The sequence below is a fragment of the Protomyctophum bolini genome, assembly GCF_963924005.1.
Source record: "Protomyctophum bolini genome assembly, chromosome: 10".
Lineage (NCBI taxonomy): Eukaryota > Metazoa > Chordata > Actinopteri > Myctophiformes > Myctophidae > Protomyctophum > Protomyctophum bolini.
The window spans coordinates 6,737,145-6,760,039 of NC_137871.1; the positions used below are offsets into that span (position 1 = coordinate 6,737,145).

Sequence of the window (22,895 nt, forward strand, 5' to 3'; positions counted from 1 at the left end):
GATCAAAACAGAACAGACCAAGTTCACTGTCAAGGAGGTTCCCTGTGGTGCTGTCTGAAATAACTTTCCACTGTTGTCATTTGATTGTAATACAAACATTAAATAATGAAAACGATCCCAACTCGCTGCTGTTGTTCCACTCTATGGCAGTGAAGTGAAGAAATGTTCTGTCAACAGATGAACAGTCTGTACGACCGCATGCCATGGCAAAATCACCCTGATATCACTAAATATACTAAACCCAAATCACATTTGAATTGGATTGCAATACTAATATATATAAATATGAAGTGAGGGTCTCCCTCTCTCTCTCTCTCTCTCTCTCTCTCTCTCTATGAATGAATGAATGAATGAAGTATATACTATATAGTGATCTATTATAATATGTTAACATTCACACTACTAACCTGGCTGTTGTGCAGTTCTTCACAGCTGGGACCAGTCTCCGTCGCCCCTCCTTTGATGTGTTGTATTTCTGCAGGTCCAACTCCTCCAGAACCTCCTCTGACATCTGCAGCATGGAGGCCAGAGCTGAACACTGGGCCACAGAGAGTTCCTTCCCTGAGCTGTTCTCTGACTCCAGGTACTGTTGGATCCCCCGACTGACTGACGGGTCGTTCATCTCCATCAGACAGTGGAAGATGTTGATACATCTGTCAGGAGAGGCATCACGATCATTCATCTCCTTCAGGTTGTCGATGACTCTCTGGATCTCCTCTGGACTGTTCTCTGTCTGACCCAGCAGGCCTCCTAACAGACTCTGGTTGGACTGCAGTGAGAGACCATGAAGGAAGCGGACAAAGAGGTCCAGTTGTCCACTCTTACTCTGCAGGGTTTTCTTTATAGCAGCCTTCAGGAAGTCAGACAGGAAACTGTCACTGTCGAAAGGGCTGTCTCCTAGGAATGCTTTCAGGACCTCAATGTTCTTGTTTCTCTTTGTGAACATTTGCCTCTTGTTCTTCTGAGTGAAACAGTGGAACAGGTAGACTGCAGCCAGAAACTCCTGGATGCTCAGATGAACGAAGCAGTAGACCGTTTTGTGGAAGAACAAACCGTCTTCTTTGAAGAAGGTTGTGCAAAAGCCCAAGTTCTTCAAGTCCTTGTTCACATCAAGACCGCACGCTTTCAGGTCCTCCTTATTGAAAATGATGTTGCCTTTGACCAGTTGGTGAAACGCCAGCTTGCCCAGCTTCAGAAGAACTTTCCCTGCAACCTTTATGAGCTTCCCTCTGTCTGCCTCGCCTTGTTTAGGATTCTCCCGCTGTATCTCACCCATCAGGAAGTGACAGAACAGCTCAACCAGGGTTTTGGGCAGCCTGAATGTCGCCCCCATGTTCTTCACCATGTCCTTCACAACGGTAGCAAGGATCCAACAGAAGACTGGGATTTCACACATGGTGAGGAGGATCTTTGATTCTTTGATCTGTGAGAGGATTGATCTGGCCTGGTTCTCATCACTGAACGTCTTCTCGAAGAACTCCTTCTTCTGGTCATCGCTGATGAACCCTCGTACTTCGGTCATCCTGTTTACAAACTCCTTAGGGATCTGATTGGCTGCTACAGGTCGCGAGGTTATCCAGATTCGAGCAGAGGGGAGGAGCTTCCCCTTGATGAGGTTTACAAGGAGATCTTCCACTGGGTAAGAGTTGTTGACATTCATGAGGCCAATTTCTTTGCTGAAATCAAAATGGAAATTATTTTCATCATAACCATCCAGAACAAACATGACTTTGAAGGGGCTGTTGCTGTAGTCTCCTGACTTCTGCACTTTAGTGAAGATAAGATTAAGAACGTCTTCCTCGATAAAACTGGTTTCCTTGATGCAGCAGTGAATTAGCTGTGCCAAAGTAAAGTTTTTTCCCTTGAGCATATTTAACTGGCGGAACTTGAGCGGGAACACGAGGTGTAGGTCTTGGGGGAAACATTTCTTGGCCCAGTCGAACATAAATTTGTGAACGAGGATCGTTTTCCCAATTCCTGCACAGCCAACGGTCAGCACTGTTCTTATGATACGTCCAGAAAGGTCTTTGAACATCTGAACCAGTTGGATTTCCTCTCTTGCCTTCTTCATCTCCATCTGTCTGGCCTCATGATGGCTGTGGATGTCTGTTCTTTCGATGTCTACATTGTAGAGCGGAGCGAAGACGTTTTCAAACACGACCTCAGACTGTGTGCCCAGTTCTACCCTCAGATATGTGTTGTTCATGTTGCGTTGAAGCTGCTCTTCATAGTCAGTGATGTGACGATATCCTGGTGTTCTCTTCAACAGACCTGTAGCGAACAAAGCAATTATGTGTTTAACAGCCTTGGAGGGAGGGAGGGAGGGAGGGAGGGAGGGGGGAGAGAGAGAGACTGACACACTAAGGCTGTCCCCAAACGTTCAAGGTTTCAATGTTCGCTCGTTAGGGTTGGCGCGCGCAAGCACACGCACACACACACACACACACACACACACACACGCACACGCACACACACGGTGGGTGAAGAGACCATTTCCTTACCTCTGAGTTTGGCGGCCCTCTCCCTCTCCCGTCTTGCCTCGTGTTCTCCTGTCAAAGCTGAGATGTGAGACAGTGATTGGTTAGTGAGATGTGAGACAGTGATTGGTCAGTGAGATGTGAGGCAGTGATTGGTCAGTGAGATGTGAGACAGTGATTGATCAGTGAGATGTGAGACAGTGATTGTTCAGTGAGATGTGAGACAGTGATTGGTCAGTGAGATGTGAGACAGTGATTGATCAGTGAGATGTGAGACAGTGATTGTTCAGTGAGATGTGAGACAGTGATTGGTCAGTGAGATGTGAGACAGTGATTGGTCAGTGAGAGAGATGTGAGGCAGTGATTGGTCAGTGAGATGTGAGACAGTGATTGGTCAGTGAGATGTGAGGCAGTGATTGGTCAGTGAGGAGACACTATAGGATCATTCTCGTCTTCACATAATGACACAGAGATGGATGGATTTATATCAATATAGATTGTAAATAAATCTAGTTAAAAATAAATGAAAGACTCACGAGGTTTCTTGTTCCAGATTAAAGTTGCCAGCGCTACTGCGTACATTAAGAGAGTAACAATAATCCCACGTCTTAATCCTCTGGCTGTTGGTTCTGAAAGACAGAAATATAAAACATAAATATGAAAGAAAATCTCTGAACATTTTTTTAATTCCCCTGCGAATGCTTCCTAGTAAAACAGGAAGTGAACAGATCCACGTCCTGGTTGCACCATCTAGCTCCACCCCAAGTCAATCCGAGTTTCAAGTCAATCCGACAAACCGGAAGTAAGAATTATAGTTTTATGAAAGTGGAAGTCCGTACGGCTTTCCACTTTGATAAAACAATAATTCCTACCAACCCACCCATCGGGTTTGGGACCTTTAGCATGCTGCAAACTGGAGTTATGGCTGTTTGAAGCCCAGCCAATAGGAGTCAATCATTATGGTCCCCCCCCCCCCTATAGCAACCCCTCAAGGACCCCCTGGGGGTCCCCGGACCGCACATAACCACTGGCATGGCTGGCAAATGGGAGGAGAGATGGACAGAACCCCTGGGCAATGGGATTACATACATCCAGGCTATGGGATATAAAGTAAAGGCCAAAAATCTGAACTATAACCCTTGCACACGCGCACGCGCGCACACACACACACACACACACACACACACACACACACACACACACACACACACACACACACACACACACACACACACACAAACAGACACACACACACACACACACACACACACACACACACACACACACACCTTTGTAAAGCGGGTTGTCTACAGCCTCGCTCTGCTCCACACTGAACCGGTTCGTTATCGCACAGGATATTCTTTTAACTCTTCTCCCTTCCTCGTCGTTGCTGATCGTCACCGTCCGGGAGTCGGGCCCGATCCATTCCTCATCGTTGTAGATCCTGGTCTCGTTGGGTTTGGGTGGAGTCCATTTCTCTCCGTGGAACCTCCATCGATAGACGACCACTCCCGACTCTGACTTGACGTCTCCCAATACGCTGCACTGCAGCGTGCAGCTGCTGGAGTTGGAGTCACATGGTGCCACGATGGATAGCTCTGGATGTGGGACTTTCTCTGTTGAGGACACAGAATGAAGACATGACGAATTAACCCATTCTGGGCCCTTTTGGTGTTTTATACATTATGTTATAATTTAGCAATTGAAACATAGCAGATCTACGAGCTTGTAGGTCTGCTATTTTTTTTAAATCGAAGAACGACCAACATAGAAACATAGCTTTTTCAGAAAACTGTCAGGATGTAGAAGACCTTTTTAGAATCTGATCTCAGGTCAGAATGGGTTAATGCACCACACATCTATTATGAACACATGCACACATGCACACGCGCACATGCACACGCGCACATGCACACGCGCACATGCACATGCGCACACACACAAGCCGGGGCAACTGACTGAAGACGAGATGTTAACATGCCTCCTGCTGACCCTGAACTGACCTCATGCCTCCTTCTATGCATGAGGAGTCCAAGCCCCTTCTTTTCACCTGACAGGAGAGGGAGTTTCCCCAGTTAGAAACGCAGCGCGTGGAAGGGACGCGAACACGTTATTCCAAGCAGTTATTCCTTTCCCCTCCATCAGGCGCCCCGGCTGGCCAGAGCCGGATTTCGATTACATCTTTAGCCCAGCCCGATACTGCACCACATCAACATATCTACAGTTTCCATTACAATTGAAATAAAATATCCCCTTGCACTACCCCCCTCCCCCCCTGGAGGGAATCGACGGCCCTTTCTTTCGTAGTTGCGGGTAGCGTTTTTGGGGGCTTCTTTCTAAAGTGTAGGCCCCTAATTGCTTATTTGGGCTTGTTTCTGAAGTGTAGTTGCTTATTTGGGCTTGTTTCTAAAGTGTAGTTGCTTATTTGGGCTTGTTTCTAAAGTGTAGTTGCTTATTTGGGCTTGTTTATAAAGTGTAGTTGCTTATTTGGGCATGTTTATAAAGTGTAGTTGCTTATTTGGGCTTGTTTCTAAAGTGTAGTTGCTTATTTGGGCTTGTTTCTAAAGTGTAGTTGCTTATTTGGGCTTGTTTCTAAAGTGTAGTTGCTTATTTGGGCATGTTTATAAAGTGTAGTTGTTTATTTGGGCTTGTTTATAAAGTGTAGTTGTTTATTTGGGCTTGTTTCTAAAGTGTAGTTGTTTATTTGGGCTTGTTTCTAAAGTGTAGTTTCTGTTGTTGTAGTTGTAGTGTCTGTTATAGTTTGTTACGTTGGGAAGCGACGTTGGGAAGCGACCGCGACCACGTCATCAACTAGCTATGCCCAGCTGTGCGTATGGGATGAGTTTTTAGTTAGCTTGTGTTGTTGTTGTTGGAAGCTGAATTAAGGACTTTTCAGATGGAATAATGTATTTGGAACAATAAAACAAGACAGGTAAGAGGAAAGACGTAGAATAAATTTGCACCCGATGGACAAGCTCGATTGTTCAACCGTGTAAAACATGAGTGGCTCACGCAGTTTATCAATTTGACCCAACATGAAACCTGAATTTATAACAGTGAAGGGCCGGTTACTTTACTGTTACTCTGCTCTGAATCTGGTCAGCCATCCCATCATCTCCCTTCATGTTTGTTATGAAATAACAGCACAGCGTGGCTGGGCGCTGTGACGCTTGTTTTGCGACACAACGATATAAACGATAGAGAACATTTTTCACGATAGACATTTTCTATCGTCTATACGATATATATCGTCATATCGCCCCGCCCCAACTGAATCTGGAGGAGTAATCTCCAAAAATGTGTTTTTAATGTCGGCCTCCTGGTAGCTATAACAGGCGGTTCTGGATTTGGCATCGACCGGGTTAACGGTTGCCGGAGATTGGCTGGTAACAGACGGACGGACACACGGACGGAGTGCAAAACATAGTCTGGTCTCTCCCCATGCCTTCGGCCTGGTGGAGACAATGACGAGTCATACTTACTCATCTCTTTAAGCACGTAGACCTTGTGGTGAGGTCTGCCGTTGATCTCCACAGAATACAGCCCCATGTCTTCTACGGTCATGTTGTCGATGACCAGCCGTCCAGTGTGTCTGTCCAGTGTTGTGCGGTCTTTAAACGTCCCGTACAATTCCACACCAAAACCCAGTTCCCAGTCTGCTGCTAGGTTGGCTGTTAAATGACCACAAAACAAAGGTTATTGATACCTGCCTACAGTTTCTATCTGGTCATCCTAGCTTAGTAAAACATATAAAGTAAAACACTCTATGGCTCCGAGACATGGACACTTTCAAAGAAACTAGAGAAACGGCTGGATGGCACTTACACCCGCCTTCTAATGAGAGCGCAAAATCTGTCTTGGAAGAGCCACCCATCGACTGATCTAATATACGGTAACCTTCCCTGTGTTTCTACACTAGTCTGATCCCGAAGAACACAGTTTGCCGGCCACTGCTACAGAGCTGACAATGAGGTTATCTTCCCTTCTTCTCTGGAGTCCTCTCTCTCTCTCTCTCTCTCTCTCTCTCTCTCTCTCTCTCTCTCTCTCTACCTACCTCCGTGCATCCACAGGATGAAGGTGACGTTAGGAACAGAGCTGATGTCTGGTTGCAGTTCCACACGGATGCCTCTGCCTCGTGGTGGAAGGTACGTCACCTCTTGGTCTGTGGAGAGACACGTATAGGTCAGCCAAGTTGAACAGTTAAAGTTATATTCAGTGGTTCCACTTCATTCAAATATCACTTATTTCTTTGGGGTTTAATGTTTGTCTTTAGTAGGGGTGCAACGGTTCAGTTAGACCACGGTTCGGTTCGAACCTCGGTATGGGGGCCACGGTTTCGGTTCGGTTTCGGTACAGTAAAAAAGATTACACCCGTGTGAAGTGACCACCAGGAACGCGCCCTACTGTACCCTCTACTGTACTGTACTGTACTAGTGTCACTGTACTGGCATCATCATATATACAGTTAATAATGTGCGTGTGTGTTAGGTTGCGCACAGGTGGTGAAAAACAACCATGCTGTTTTCATGCTCATACCCAGCCAGCCAGCCAGGCAGTGGCTTGCACCACTCAAAAAAGTTTATTTATAGCATTTTCTTTTCTTCTTTCTTTTTTTAGCATATATTATTTTATTAGGCATTTCTGCCTTTTCATTATTTTAAAGGGGGAGAAAAACCTTATATTGCTATTTTAATGTGCCTCATCATTATTTTCAAGGGGAAAGAATGCACCTTTGCGCTCACACGGGGCATTAAGCACATGCAGGAAAGAGGAGAGGAGAGTGCCTCCTGGGAGGGGAGTGATTCACAGTGAATGTGTCGTGTCGCACAGAAAAATAGCCTACAAAAGTTTACAATAAGTCTACATGAGGATTTAAGGATATTATGCTTATATTATTAGAAGAAGGCGGGCTTCTATCTACAGTCATGGATTGGACATGGAGTATTTAGTTGGGACTTTTCTGACGGAATGAATGTCCTGCTGCGGGTTGTTTTGCAATTTTTGTAATTAGCACTCAAACAGCGAGTGCAGATGCAGAATCAGATCTGAACAAACTTACAACGACCGTGCTTAGAAGCCTGTTGGCGCAAGGTTACTCCGCTGTGTGTGTCTCTGTGTATGACGATCAATAATTATTCCAAGAACGACGTTTAAAGACAAGGGCTCCTCATCATGCCGTCTGTGTGTGTGTGTGTGTGTGTGTGACGTGTGTGTGTGTGTAGGGGGTGGGCCGACAGAGTGCTACACTTCTGTGACCGAAAGAGTGCTAGACTTCTTAGTAGGACGGTGTGTGACCGATAGAGTGCTAGACTTCTAAGTTAGTAGGACGGTGTGTGACCGATAGAGTGCTAGACTTCTAAGTAGGCCGGTGTGTGACCGAGAAATACATTCTTCGCAGCTGTAAGAAATTAATTAATGCAAACCGAAATACCGCGGTTCATTAGAGCGCATTGAACCGTGTATGTGGAACCGAACGGTTCGGTTTTAAACCGAAAACCGTTGCACCCCTAGTCTGTAAACGCCATTGACAATGCAGGGAAAATGTACGTCATAATGTAACTCATTGCGTCGTATTGTCTCTTTATTGTTAATGTTTGTGTTTGCACCGTTTGTTTTACATCACCTAATAAACATGAGTTAGACTTTAATATATTAGTGCCCCCCCCCCCCAGAAGCAAAGATTTGAGTTAAAAACTTTCTCTCTGAAAGAATATATATATTCAAACATTTGGGCCACATTTTCACGATTTTTCAAAAATACCAGACGTACAAGATCTGCTATTTTTCAAAAGCTAAAGTATAACATAATGCTTAAAACACCGAAAGGGGTAATAACAAGCCCAACACTGGTCATGATTATGAACATTCAATCTTACCAACAAGGAGCTGGATCATACTGTAGTCTTACTGTACTGTAGTCATACTGTAATCTTACCAACAAGGAGCTGGATCATAATGCTGCCCATGTGTGGAACGAAACAGCTGTAGTTCCCTTCGTCCGAGAAGCTCACCCTGGTCAGCCTCATCGAGACGTCACCACGAGACAGCTCCTCATGGATCAGGGACGTCCTCTGTTCGTACCACGGGTGCAGGGGTATATACCCGGTGCGTCCGTCTATGAGAGTGAAAACGTCTTTTGGCTCCAGGTCAGCTCTTTTCCAAAACACTGACCTGCTCTCCATGTCGACCGGAGGGTGAACGTGACACGGAAGGATCGCCTCGCCTCCCAGTCTGGCCAGCACAGGTTGAGAGGACCCGTTGACCTGGTGTCGTCCTAAAAACACAACACAGGTTGAGAGGACCCGTTGACCTGGTGTTGTCCTAAAAACACAACACAGGTTGAGAGGACCCGTTGACCTGGTGTTGTCCTAAAAACACAACACAGGTTGAGAGGACCCGTTGACCTGCTGGAGTCCTAAAAACACAACACAGGTTGAGAGGACCCGTTGACCTGGTGGAGTCCTAAAAACACAACACGGGTTGAGAGGACCCGTTGAGCTGGTGTTGTCCTAAAAACACAACACAGGTTGAGAGGACCCGTTGACCTGGTGGAGTCCTAAAAACACAGCACAGGTTGAGAGGACCCGTTGACCTGCTGGAGTCCTAAAAACACAACACAGGTTGAGAGGACCCGTTGACCTGGTGTTGTCCTAAAAACACAACACAGGTTGAGAGGACCCGTTGACCTGGTGGAGTCCTAAAAACACAACACAGCTTGAGAGGACCCATTGACCTGCTGGAGTCCTAAAAACACAACAAAAAAAGGCCCAACACTGGTTATGGTTATGAATATGAACATTAAATCTTACCAACAAGGAGCTGGATCGTACTGCTGCCCACTCGTGGAACGTCACAGCGGTAGGTCCCTTCGTCCGAGAAGCTCACCTCGGTCAGCCTCAGGGAGACGTTACCGTGGTGCAGCTCCTCCGGAAACAGGAACGTCCTCCATTTGTACAAGAGGTTCATGGCGGTGGTAATGTGACGTCCATCTTGGAAAGCGTAAACGTTTGGTGGGTTCAGGTCAGCTCTGGTCCAAAACACTGACCGTCTCTCCATGTTGAGCGGAGGGTCAACGAGACACGGAAGGATGGCCTCGCCTCCCAGTCTGGCCAGCACAGGTTGAGAGGACCCGTTGACCTGCTGGAGTCCTAAAAACACAACACAGGTTGAGAGGACCCGTTGACCTGCTGGAGTCCTAAAAACACAACACAGGTTGAGAGGACCCGTTGACCTCTGACCTGGTGGAGTCCTAAAAACACAATGCTGTGCAGTGGTTCCCAAAGTGGGGTCCGGGGACCCCCAGGGGTCCTTGAGGCAGTTCCAGGGGGACCCCAGCTAAATGATGGTTTAGAACCAAATGGACCCTTTTGGGTCTGTAACTCTGAGAGTGTACAAATGGAACCAAATGGACCCTTATGGGTCTGTAACTATGATAGTGTACAAATGGACCCTTATGGGTCTGTAACTCAGAGTGTACAAATGGAACCAAATGGACCCTTATGGGTCTGTAACCATGATAGTGTACAAATGGAACCAAATGGACCCTTATGGGTCTGTAACTCTGAGAGTGTACAAATGGACCCTAACGGGTCAGTTAAATTAACATTGATTTTACAATATAAATTGGGGGTCCCAGAGATAGAAATGTCTTTAAAGGAGAATTCCATACTAAAAGGCTTTCTTACCTTTCTTTGTAGTTGTTACGTCCCCATCAAAGAGGTCCAGGTGTTATTTTGTGCAAAAGCTCCTTATTGGCTATTTCCCCTGAATACTGGACTACTCGCCCCGGTGCTTGCCCGTTTTTCCATATGCTATTGGCTGTTTGTATTCTTTTTGGAAAAATATAAAAAGATACTCCTGTGGAAAGGCTATATTATTTTACTTATATTGACCCTATAAACAATTTAGTATTATTTATGTAAGGTTTTGCCCACTCAAATGGTACACCTCGTCAGATAATCCCCACATATCCTACAACAACTTCTGTGAACAGACTTAAATTATAAATAACAGACTTAAATTATATTTGTACTTGGGCTGTCTGCTCTCATGAAAGTTTATAGTTAGAGAAATTCAAAGTCCAGCCGTCTGCTGTCCAGCCTCTCCCACCCCTCACTGGGGAAAGTTCTGGGAGGAAAACAGAAACGGGGCGAGTAGTCTTGTTACCTTTCCCCTACCATAAGCCCTAAATGAATTGCATTGCATTGAATGGGATGTATGGGGTGTTGTGCTAATTCACTATTTCCAAGTAGTAAAGTGTGCCGCTTGGGTTATTATTTACATTATGAAGAGAGGATATATACAAAAAATATTATAATTTTGAGCGATGGAAATAAGCGAATTAGCACAACCCCCCATAACCCCATTCAATTCAATACAATTAATTTAGGGTTTTATGGCAATTCATTTATGGTAGGGGAAATAGCCAATAAGGAGCTTTTGCACAAAATAACACCTGGACCTCTTTGATGGGGACGTAACAACTACAAAGAAAGGTAAGAAAGCCTTTTAGTATGGAATTCTCCTTTAAATGGGGGGTCCGTAGACTAATGCATGTCAAACGGAGGGTCGTTGAAATTAAACGGTTTGAGAATCACTGCTATAGAGCCCTAAAAATCTTCTCTTATGGGGGTCCCTGGCATAGCTTTTCAAATGGTGCTCAATTAGTGTCACTTTTGGGGGCTATACAAGTGACGTGGGGAAGAGTAATTTAAAAGGACTAAACAAAGAGTATGTATATTAAATATAGCATAAAATAAAATAAAATAAAATAAAATAAAATAAAATAAAATAAAATAAAATAAAATAAAATAAAATAAAATAAAATGAAATGAAATGAAATGAAATGAAATGAAATGAAATGAAATGTATAGTCACGATTCACCGATCCAGGATGAGTTGATTCTAAGCTTAAAATAATTTATATACCGGTACGGTATTTTTTTTTTTTTAATCTCATTGGAGAAAAATGAATGGCCTATTTTTAAGTGGAACTCCATGCAGCGTGCGTGGTATTTAACTTTCTGTTTTAGGAACTGAGGGACAGGGCGGAGGCCGGAGGGGATGGGCCAGTTAACTGACACGAAAACGCGTATTCAGGGCAGAGTCACCACCCCCAGGGTAAGTTGTGATTTGCTCTCGTTCACCACAATGCAATTTGCGTCATTTCCAAAACAATATTGCGCAGAGTAGCGATTATCAAACGTATTTTGCAATGCCATACGTTGAAAGATCTGTTGCCCGTGGACAAGGCACGTTATACCTCCGCAAGTTAGATATTATCGGCATAGATGTTTGTCCGTATGTGATTAACGATTGGAAAAAGTTGCATTGGCAGCCATAGAAATTTCTGCCCAGGGTAAAAAAAAAACGGATGTGAAGTTTTGGGGCGTTCCTGTATTGTTAAAAAAACGGATGTGACGTTTTTGGGCGTTCCTGTCTTGCTCCGTGTCAGTGTATAGGAAAAGGTGTAGCCTATAGTAGTTTGTCAATAATCTGACCTTTTCAGCATTTTTACGTCCTCTATGATGATTTCCTGTTTTGACTTTACAGTTGTATATTATTCGTACGTCTCTAAATGTTTTGATGAATTGAAAATGGTGGGCCCTATTGTCAACAAGTGAAGTAAATTAACTCCACTTTGAAGTGTATGAAATGAACAGAAGAGAGTGCTTTCCTCTCTCCATATAGCCCACATATACAGTTCTGGCTGTTTATAAAGAGGAAGCCCAATACACATTTCAAACAGACCGTCATTCGACACCCAGACCAAATGGGTCAAAGTTCTCTCCATATTGGGTGTGGTCAGGTCACAGGAAGAACAATTTACAATTTAGGCATTTAGCAGATGCTCTTAATCCAGAGTGATTTACATTAAGCAAGAACAAAAAAGCATGGGAATACATCACATAAAACATTTATCATGAAACAAGCGTAAGCTAAGAAAGTAACAGTGGAATATCTATATAACGGCCGTTGGGGAAGTTCCGACAGAAATCGGCCACAGCCTGGATTAAAACACTCCTTTATTGAAAACTACGGACTAATATTTCTACATTGTATACAAGCAAAACATGTCAAAATCCATCAACTTCATCTACGATAAAAAAAAACAACAACAATCTAAATCTTAGGCTACCGTTAGTTATAGTAGCACACGCCCAGGTCAGGACTACAATTGAATACAGTGAGTTGAGTGTAAATAAAGTTGTATACAGTATCGTTACCTGTCACAGGTAATGTGTAGTAACCGCTGGGTCTGCTCCACAGTATCATCACCAACATGTAGAAATACATCCTCATCGTCCAAGAGCAACAACCCGTCTCTAGTGTGACCGAGAGAGACGCCATCGTTACACTCCCGACGCCCCAGAGAACCAAGAAAGAATGTCCGGAATGTGAGGAAGACAAGTGGTAACAGGCCCCTATTCTGTTCCATCTCGCCCCACTACTCTACCTCACTGTAAATAACAAACATAATTCATGTTGGTGATTATATAAGGTATTATCATATTAATTTATCATTGTTAAATTCACCCTTTATATCAATAGGCTACTGAGTTTATATCCACGGGCATATAATAGCATGATGATGCCATTACAAAACATGGGCTGTACATGGAATGCTATATAGAATGTCCTAAATTAACTTAATTAAGCAGTGCACCGTCTCTGTGTCATGTTATTCTTTCTTAATTTTACAGAGTATAGATCTCGACTACTATACAATCAAATAAATATGTATACAAGATTTCAGAGAGGGAGGGAAATACTAAATTAACTGTACGACAAAAATCGTAACGTTGGTGAAGGGGCGAGTCGAAGTAGGCTACTTGTGTGACCGAGAGAGAGAGAGAGAGTGAGAGACGCCATCATTACAGAGGAAGGTATTGATGGGGGAAAGTAGACCCTTAAGCAGTCACTATTGCTTTAAGAGTGAGCAGCCGAGCTGGGCCCAAGCAAGGTCACAGAGTGACAAGAAAGATTGCTAGTATATAGTGTCGGAAAAAAGAGTGACACGTCAGATATCTCCAGGACCGACCAACCTCGGGACTGTGCTTCGAGGGGCCCCCCGATCTGCGGACTGATATGATCGAATCTGATTCGTGATGTATACAGGTCGTATCTGCTTTCATATGGTCTTTGCTGTTCATATGTATATCACATGACCATTCAATTTGGGATAATTATGGGCAATCAATAAATGCCAGATCGTGTGAATCCATGACTTTAAGTGTAGGCCTACAGCCTGTTTATTGGACTATTAGATAACCCTCCCACAGGATGGCGCAACAGTATATACTGGAGCAATCTGTGTTATTCTAAAACCGTTTTAATAAACATGGTTAATATGACGGCATTAGAGAGTGTTATTTCTTCATTCAGAGCATGCCAAAATAACACATTACACAGCATAAGAGAGGTGATGGAGCGGGGGGAAAGAAACTTGTGGAAATGTTATAAAATACTTGTGAAAGAGGAAGGTGCTGCATGGATCAATCTGTGTTATTCTAAAAACCGTTTTAATAAACATGGTTAATATGACATGTACGGTATAGTGTAATTTGTTCATTCAGAGCATGCCAACGTCACATCACACAGCATAAGAGAGGTGATGGAGCAATCGGTGTAAATGTATGACAGCTATAATTTCAATAAACATGGTTATGACATGGCGTTGTAGACACTAGGCTACGTGTAAGTGTAGGTTCTGCAAGTGCATGCCGTATAGTAGAAAGGGCTGCGACGGAGAGCAGGTTTATGTATAGATGAACTGGTGACTGATCCATTTCCGACTGCCGCGTAGGCGTCGTTGGTTAAAGTCGCTGAGGATTGAGGAAGGAATAATGTCCACGCACGCACGCACGCACGCACACGCACACACACACACACACACACACACACACACACACACACACACACACACACACTGACACACAGAGTAACCACTAAGTGTTCATTATTAAGGGACAGAAGATAAAAGATGATCATCTTTCAATATGAATGAATAAATAACTGTTAAAAAGTCCTCAAGTGACAATTCATTCATTCAGTCATATCCCCTCACTACACTGAAATGTACACAGAATACACTAAATAGTAATGAAAAAAGAATGACCGACCTTTGTCTGTTACAGGCCAGACGCTCAATTGCGCAATGTTGGAAGAATGTCAATGCCCCTACGATCGGCTTTTGGCTGAGGAACTTAACAACCATGAGAAACATATATAAACCTGCAGTATTTTATACGATATGGGAGAAGTTCTTGGACTTCATTAAGCGAGGTGATATTGAAGAGGCTTTGGATGTATAGTGGTTAATTGGAGTAGTCAGCTGTGGGGTGGGGGTAGGGAACTGTGACGGACATTGTGTATTTGTTTGTTTAACTGTATGTAATGTGTTTTACTTTCGTTTTATTTGTATTTTTGTTATGATTATTTTATTTATTTATTTTTGTTCTGTATTTATTGTTGTCAAAACATTTCCTGATAAGATTTTGTTTGTATTTGTGCTGCCATGGGGATGTGGGGGGGGGGGGGGGAATATATGTTGTTTTGAAATTACTTCTTTGTACTGTAAAGAAAATCAATAAACATATGTTTAAGAAAAACCCCTCAGATCAGTTCATCCTTATTATAGAGAGACATTGCCCAAACTTGTCTGAACAAGTGTCAATTGAGCCTTTTGCCTGTGTGCAGGGACAGCAGGTGAAACGAGTCCTAATCAATGAGAGAGAGAGAGAGAGAGAGAGAGAGCACACACAGCAGAGTGAAAACTGCAGAGTGCAGAAAAGCTAAACTTCTGTTTAAGAAAATATAGAATGATAAATGTCAGTTGTGTACATTAATGCACAGCATTAATGACATTAGCTTGTTGTGAGGAGCAACTTTGAGTCATCTAAAGCAGTACTGATTTCATTTGCAAACCCTGGTGAGTGACTAACAGTGTTTGATGCATTAGCTGCTAGGTGGCTAACATGAGGGAAGCCCCAGCACTACTGGTGACTAGTTTGTTTGTTCAATGAATAATTAAGCAATGCAACTGTGATTTAGTTTGTTTGGTGTTCAGCTAAAAACGTTTTTGCACTAAAGTGTATTCTAATTTATTTTGGTAAAATGAATGTGTACTCGGTGTTCATTTTTATTTGTAGTGTCTCACTCACAATTGCTGGACCCCTGCTAACTTTGAGTGTAAGGAATACAACCACCATCGGTTAGAGGAGATTTATTTGATTTTGTTTGTAATTGTTACATTAATATGTATTTGAAAGGTTGCTGTATATATTTCCAATAAGTATTTGAAGTGTAAATGAAGGTAATGTTTTAGACATTAACACAGAGATGCCTCTGGCCTTACTTTATGCAGGTCAGGTTTTTTGGTTTGGATACGTTTGTTCTGATTCAGCCCCGACTCTGGTCGGCCCAAGGATGGCGAGCTACCCGTGATTGGAAGAACCCAGACCCTGCTGAATTCTCCTTGGGACAGACCCAGAGCCGTAGCCTTGTTTCCCCCAGTGTGGTAGGAAATTGTCACACATACACTGCCCTGCAAGGAGCAGTGCAGTATTGGGCGGTGATACCTACAGTCTATGGGTGATACACACAGACCACAGTCACTGCACTCACAATTGTCACAATTGGAGAAATACCACATACTGGAGAAAGAGCCTAATCACAATTATGTTTGTATAATTGTCATAATAGTTTACTTGTTGGAAGAAATATTTTTCATACTTTTCAAAAAAAATAGTGTAAATAGCAGAGCTACAAATCGGCTATTTCTTGATATATCAAAATGAATACATGTCAGTAATTTCTTATTTAAGTTATTCGTCATATCTGCCCTATGTGCAACTAATAAGTAAAATATCATGATCTTGAAACAAAAGACATATCCTTCTTGTCGTTGTTGTGACACTCGGTTATTCCTGTGTGCTCTTTTGTTTTTGAGTGGTGCAACCACTCCAAGGAACAGCAATGCCCGTGCCTATGCGCCTATGTGACGTTAACCCACCCATGCACCTATGTGACTGTGAGCACCAGTATGACTATTAGTACCGGTAGGGGCGCTGTTGTGCCCGAAACGGAGAGAGAGGGATAGTGCTGTACTGTTGCCTACGAATGAGAGAGAGAGAGGAGGGGGGAGAGAGAGGGGAGTTGCACCGAGTCCGTTCACACAGGTGTGATTTTTCTTTCAGGCGCAGGTATTTCGACGTGCGTCCAGACACTGGCGTGGTGTACGTGGCGAACAGCGGGCTGATTGACAGAGAGGTCACGTCTCTGTATTCAGCCACGCTGCAGGCCAGAGACACGGACAACAAGACGGGCTCGACGGTGTTGGAGATCACGCTGACCGACATCAATGACAACAGGCCGGAAATCAACAGGAACCCTTATCTGGAGTTTGTCAAAGGGGGTGAAAAGGTGGACGTCACGATACAGGTCAGTATTTTACGATGGGGGATATATATATATCCATGACCATGCACTCTGCTTTTGATATCTCTTCCATTTCATAACGTGATATGGTTCATCTTTAACATATATTATTTTGTTTCCTCCGGCCTCTGCATACTCTTTTTTTAATTTTTTTATATAAATTAAAAAGTCACCAGAAAAAAAGGACTTGTTCTTTCTAGGAATATATCATGGTTAAAATTACTGTTACAATGGGTTTGTATAGGAAGGGGGCGGGGCAGCTAAAATTAATATCAAATATCTAAATTCTGAATCAAGCATCAATCAATCAAACTGTCCGGGGTGCTCCCATAAGCCTGCATGAGTAGTAGTTTTAAAAAAAAAGTGAAACAACCCTTTAAATTTAAATTCCATAGACTTTTGCTGGGACAGGAAATGTATAATTGGGCTCTCGACAAACATTACAATTCCATAGACTTGGCTAGCCTATGATGTAATTTCGGAAAGCCATGCATTGGAGGGGCTATAGTGCCCTTCAAAAAATGTCAAAAAACAATCCCACTCACAGTGGCAATACATCCGCTATTTGTCAAAGTAGCCCAGTATAGGGTGTAAGTCGAGTATACAAGTATACTTTGTAAATATAGTAAGTATTGGATAAGTATAATCCTGCATGTAAATCTTATACAAGGAATTGTGGCTGGACCTCACAATCTGTAGGTTGGATGGAGCCCGCACACCACAGGTAATATAGCAAGACGTTCTTTAATTTAAATCTGGACCTCACAATCTCACTTACAAACAGAAAACATGGTGATGGTTGTCTCATAATTTTCCAGGTGGCATGACTGATAATATAACATATTGGATTCTATACCATCTGTCTCGTCCAATGTTCCCTATACAGGCTACTGATGACGACGAACAGGGGACGGAAAACAGCCAGATTGTGTTTGCAATTGTGCCAAGCGAGTACAGCGACCTCTTCACGATTGACCCCGACACTGGATTTCTGACAAACCCAAAGCCACTGGACCGAGAGGCCTTGGATCCTGAGCTGGAGGGGAGAATTGAGTTGAATGTGACGGCTACCGACAACGGCACTGATCCCCATCCCCTGTCCCCGTCGGTCACAGTTATCATCCAAGTGGACGTGAGTCGAGCCCATTCTGACCTGAGATCAGATTCTAAAAATGTCTTCTACATCAAGGTTCAAGGTTATCTTTATTTGTCTCCCTTGGGAGAAATTTGTCTTGGAGACAGAGTCACAGCTGCATACAAATAACAGACACGTTCACATACGAAAAGAAAAAACACCATGAAACACCCACATACACAAAACAGAGATATTGCACACATTCCCTTGATAAAGTGCAACTATAGTCATTAAAGTGCATTCGTCAATCCCTGATTGAGCATTTTAGTTGACAGGTGGAACAAAAGAGTGTTTGAATCTATTATATACACATCGTGGAGTTCTATACCTCCTACCGGATGGCATTAGCTCGTACTCTCGGTACAGTAGCCTACATGCAAGGGGTCGGATACAATATTCCGAGCCTGTCTCACCACTGCTTGTTCAAAGATGGCCTGGGGAGTGATGGGTGGGGTGGACATGCCCATGATCATCCTGACAGTTTTCTGAAAAAGCCGTGTTTCTATGTCAGTCGTTCTTCGATTTTTCAAAAATAGCTATTTTTCAATAGCTAAAGCATAACATAATGCTAACGCCAAAACGGGTTCCCGATCAAAATGGTGCTAGTCAACCCACGTTGCTGCTATGCTCCCGATGTTACAATGTGTGGTCGGTACAGTTTGTCAGCAGCACCCAAATAGACCACGGTTGTTGGGAAACTGAACACACACTGGTGTGTCCTTTTGTACCTTTTGTCTTTCAAACACTAAAACTAAACCTGAATCTGTTCCTTGCTCTAATCCTAACCCTGACACACGCACACGCACGCACATACCTAGATTATTGTCAGTTGCCACTGTAGTAGGGTTGGGTGACGATACGAATACATCGTCAATCGCGAATATATAAATCCAATCGCCGAATATTTTTATTAGGCGATTTTTCGGGACGATTTTTAACCTTTAAAGTGTGAGCAACATGTGAATCAATTTGGGCCAGGAAAGTAGTAACAGCGACAGTTATAATGGTATGGTCCCCGCAGCCGTGATGCTCAGTTGCTCTCAGTGACTCACAGTGTGAGCCGAGGGACCGAGCCGAGGAAGGCTACTGTTACTGTACTGTAGCCTACATGTTGTTTACGCTCCGGAGTCCAGACCCATGCAGTTTAATAATATACAGTCGCAACAGAATGCACACTGCTGTCTCGTGTCTCATCCCAATGCGCCACCCGTGAAGTCGGGGGAAAAAAACAAACAGGCTGGTAGTGTTGTTAGTATAGATGAAGTTCAGTGGGTTAACTTGAATCATTAGCTACACGCTAAGCTAACGATCCCTGAGCCTATACTGTATAGGCTTGGGGATCGTTAGCTTAGCGTGTAGCTACTGATTCAACCCACTGAACTTCATCTCCGCCTGTAATCAAAGTTATTTTTTTATTGACAACGTGAACGAACCCCGACACCAGCGCTGCAAAAATAGACAGATCTACAAGCTCTCAACGCGTAGCGAACGGTGCTGCAGAAACAGCCAGTGGTTGTGACGTTAGCTTAGCTTGCAGCTGCTTGTCCGTTCCAACTTCACTTCATCTAAACTTATTTCTTATTTTGTTACCCCATGGCTGCGCAGTTGTGCTGCAAAAACAGACGGATCTACAAGCTCTCAACGCGTAGCGAACAGAGCCGCAAAAACAGGCAGGCAGGACGCGGCGCCTTGAGAGCTTGTAGATCTGGCTTTTTGCGACCTGCAGTGAGCTGTTCTCACTTTACTTTTATGACACGAATACATCGTTAATCGCCGATTCTTGGTCAGACGATGGGCGATTGAAAAAAATTGGCATATCGCCCAACCTTACACTGTAGATGGTGGTATTGAATTTCTCTATGGTGCATCATTTTAGTTCTATCTATTGATTTTTCTCTTAATTCCTCCCAGGATGTCAATGACAACACTCCAAATTTCACAAAACCGTCATACAAATTCTCAGTCAAAGAAGGGATGAAAGGTAAGCTACTTTGTTCAATCAACTACTAAGATAGTCGGTGTCTGGCTGTCTGCACACAAACACTGTTACTGAAACTTTCTCTACTCCTTTGCTTCAACCGATCAGGCGATGTTGGCTCTGTGCACGCGGTGGATTTGGACCAAACCTCAGACTTCAACCGCATCTCCTTCAGCATCATTAACGGAAGCTCTCGAAGTTTCATCATTCGCACCTACGCCGAGGAGGGAGGTTACAGAGGCAACTTATGAGCTGTGTGTGCAGGTGATAATGAAGGCTCAGGTGGTGGACGTGAACACGGAAAGAGGACTCAACAACAGCGCTGTGTCGGGTAAGTAAGCACTGCGATTCGTTGGGGTTTGTGGTTGGAAGAGTTCACATAGTTGTTCTATTTGTGCAGTCTGTTGTAGGGCGTGAGTGGTTTGTAAGCGAACTATATCGGATTCAGAATACATCACTCACATGCAGTTACTTGAGGCTAGACGTAACACACAGAAACACACACATATGTGCTTGTAGTTGTACGCATGCGTGCAGACTGTGCACGCACGCGCACACACACACACACACACACACACACACGTTTTTTTTTACAATAGATCTGTGGAAAGAGAAAATATGAATTAACAATCTGAATTGTTGCAGGAGAAATGGTGATCAACATTGTGGATAGAATAGAATAGAATTCATTGTCCCAGATTCCGTGTTCGGTGAGTGGATGTATATGATATTTCAGATACTATATATATACAGTGAGCTCGTATATCTATCAACGTATATATCTCTCTGTCTGTGATTTTATTTCCCCCTCTGGTGTTTAGTTGTGGTGTCGGAGAGTGCAAGCAAGGCCACATCGGTGGCCAGAGTTAAGGTGAGTATGAAGTGACACCAATAATCCATGAATTAAATTGTCTCTGTTGATGCATGAGCTAGCTGCTTTTATGTGTGTGTCCCACCCCCTCCACACACACACACACACACACACACACACACACACACTTACACTTTCAGGCGACAGACCGTGACTCTGGGACCAATCGGCAAATTACGTTTGAAGTGACGTCGGTGCAATTCCTCCACGACTCCAACAATCAAACGAGCGACGAGAGGATTCTGTTTGAAGCTGTCCGCGCCCCACAGGAAGATGACATTTACATCGCAGTCATCCAGTGTGAGTCCCTTTCTGCATCGCAGCTGTTTGTATAGATGACGCTCTTCTTAAAGGACAACTTTGGTTTTTCATGTTTTAGGTTGTTATTAGAGAAAGTAAAAGGTGACTGTTAATTTCTTTTCATTCGCTGCTTTCTTTAGTTTTTAGTGATTTTAACTTTTTTGACGGGGGGGGCATTCGAACATGAGGCTAGATATGTATTTCTTTACAACATTTTATGTTTTATTTTTTGTATTATTTACTATAGTCCTACTAGACCCCATCTGGCCACAAAAGATCAAACATATTGAGCCTACAAAACAGTGTATGGGAGCCCCCAGTACCTCTGCCTCCACACCAGTAGATCCCGTCATCTTTTGTGGCCAGATGTAATTTCCTGGGGTCTAGTAGGATTATAGTAAAAAATTAATCACCATACAATGTTGCATCATTGCAGAGAGACAGACATTGGCGAGAAGATAAGACTGAAAGACATTATGGACGGTTGTAATTATTCGCCGAGTAAAATGGTTAAGGCCAAATCCGCGTCAGGGGATAATTTGCGTCGGCAAATTATGTTGATCCATGTAAGTAATTATCATGTAACTGATGTACAGAGAATGGTCAGATGAGGAAATGTTAAATGATCCACCACTGTAGTGTTAACTTTTCAATCACATGAACACAGTAAGATTTGAATATGTATGAAGCTTATTTTCATAATGAAGAAAATGTAATGTACACATTTTACATATTGTTAATACATCTATGTAATAATGCTAACAATGTCTGAATGTCAGAAACAGTGTGTTATTTCATCATGAACTGCACGAATCACTCCCGTTTTTCACACAGGCATGGACCATAATTATATGGAGGTCTTAACGGACCCCTTTTCCCCATTTGACACATTCATGATTTAATAATGAATTTATTAGTGAATTAATGTCGCGCCGTCACACAACTCCGTCCTTTAGCGACACCTGTATCACGGGCCACCGTTCTCACCGTTACCACACTGGCATGTTTCCTGTAGCTACCGCCGTAACACAACAAAATGTGCCCTATACAATGTTGTGAATGGTAGCCAAGCATTCAAGAATAGGCAAAAACTGCCGATCTACAAGCGCACATGTAGCAGTATAGACAGGAAACAAACAGACCCTTATGTGTAAAATGGACCCATAAGGGTCCATTTGGTCCCATCTATCTAATAATCTATGTAATAATTGTGACAATGTTTGAATGTCACAGACAGTGTGTTATTTCATCAGTTACTGCAGGAATCATTCCCACTTTTCACACAGGCATGGACCATAATTATATGGAGCTTTTAACGGAGCCCTTTTTCCCCATTTGACACATTAATGATTAATAATTTATTAGTGAATGAAGCTCGCACACTCACTCACTTCCGTCCCTTAGCGACACCTGCATCACAGGACACCCTTCTCATCGTTACCCCACTGGCATGCTTCCTCTAGCTACCGCCGCAACACAACAAAAAGTGCCCTATACAATTTGGCGCCGCGTGTGTGTGTCTACCACACACACGCTACCAAGCTACCACAGTGTTGGGCAATGACCAGGGTTGTCACATTAGCTGAGAGGGAAACAAGCAACTAGGTCTATGAAAAATGTTAACAGGTCAGATAAAGTCAGTAAATCCGAAAATAAATCTGGAAAAACAATATTGCTGACTGTCAAACATCATTG

At 43.4% G+C, this 22,895-nt stretch overlaps 2 protein-coding genes across 2 annotated transcripts in view; one reads left to right on the forward strand and one right to left on the reverse strand.

The window, feature by feature from the left end:
• LOC308322131 (uncharacterized protein) overlaps positions 1 to 22,895 on the reverse strand; it is a gene marked incomplete at its 3' end in the record, with an annotated part of 567,861 nt that overhangs the window by 12,451 nt on the left and 532,515 nt on the right. The gene's annotated exons all lie outside the window — the stretch shown is intronic.
• LOC308322848 (cadherin-related family member 2-like) lies at positions 12,864 to 20,280 on the forward strand (the record flags this gene model as incomplete). Its single annotated transcript, XM_080774337.1, has 5 exons — positions 12,864 to 12,874; positions 16,676 to 16,919; positions 17,803 to 18,048; positions 19,963 to 20,032; positions 20,138 to 20,280. 5 exons carry the CDS (start codon positions 12,864 to 12,866, stop codon positions 20,278 to 20,280), a joined length of 714 nt encoding a protein of 237 aa, XP_080630463.1.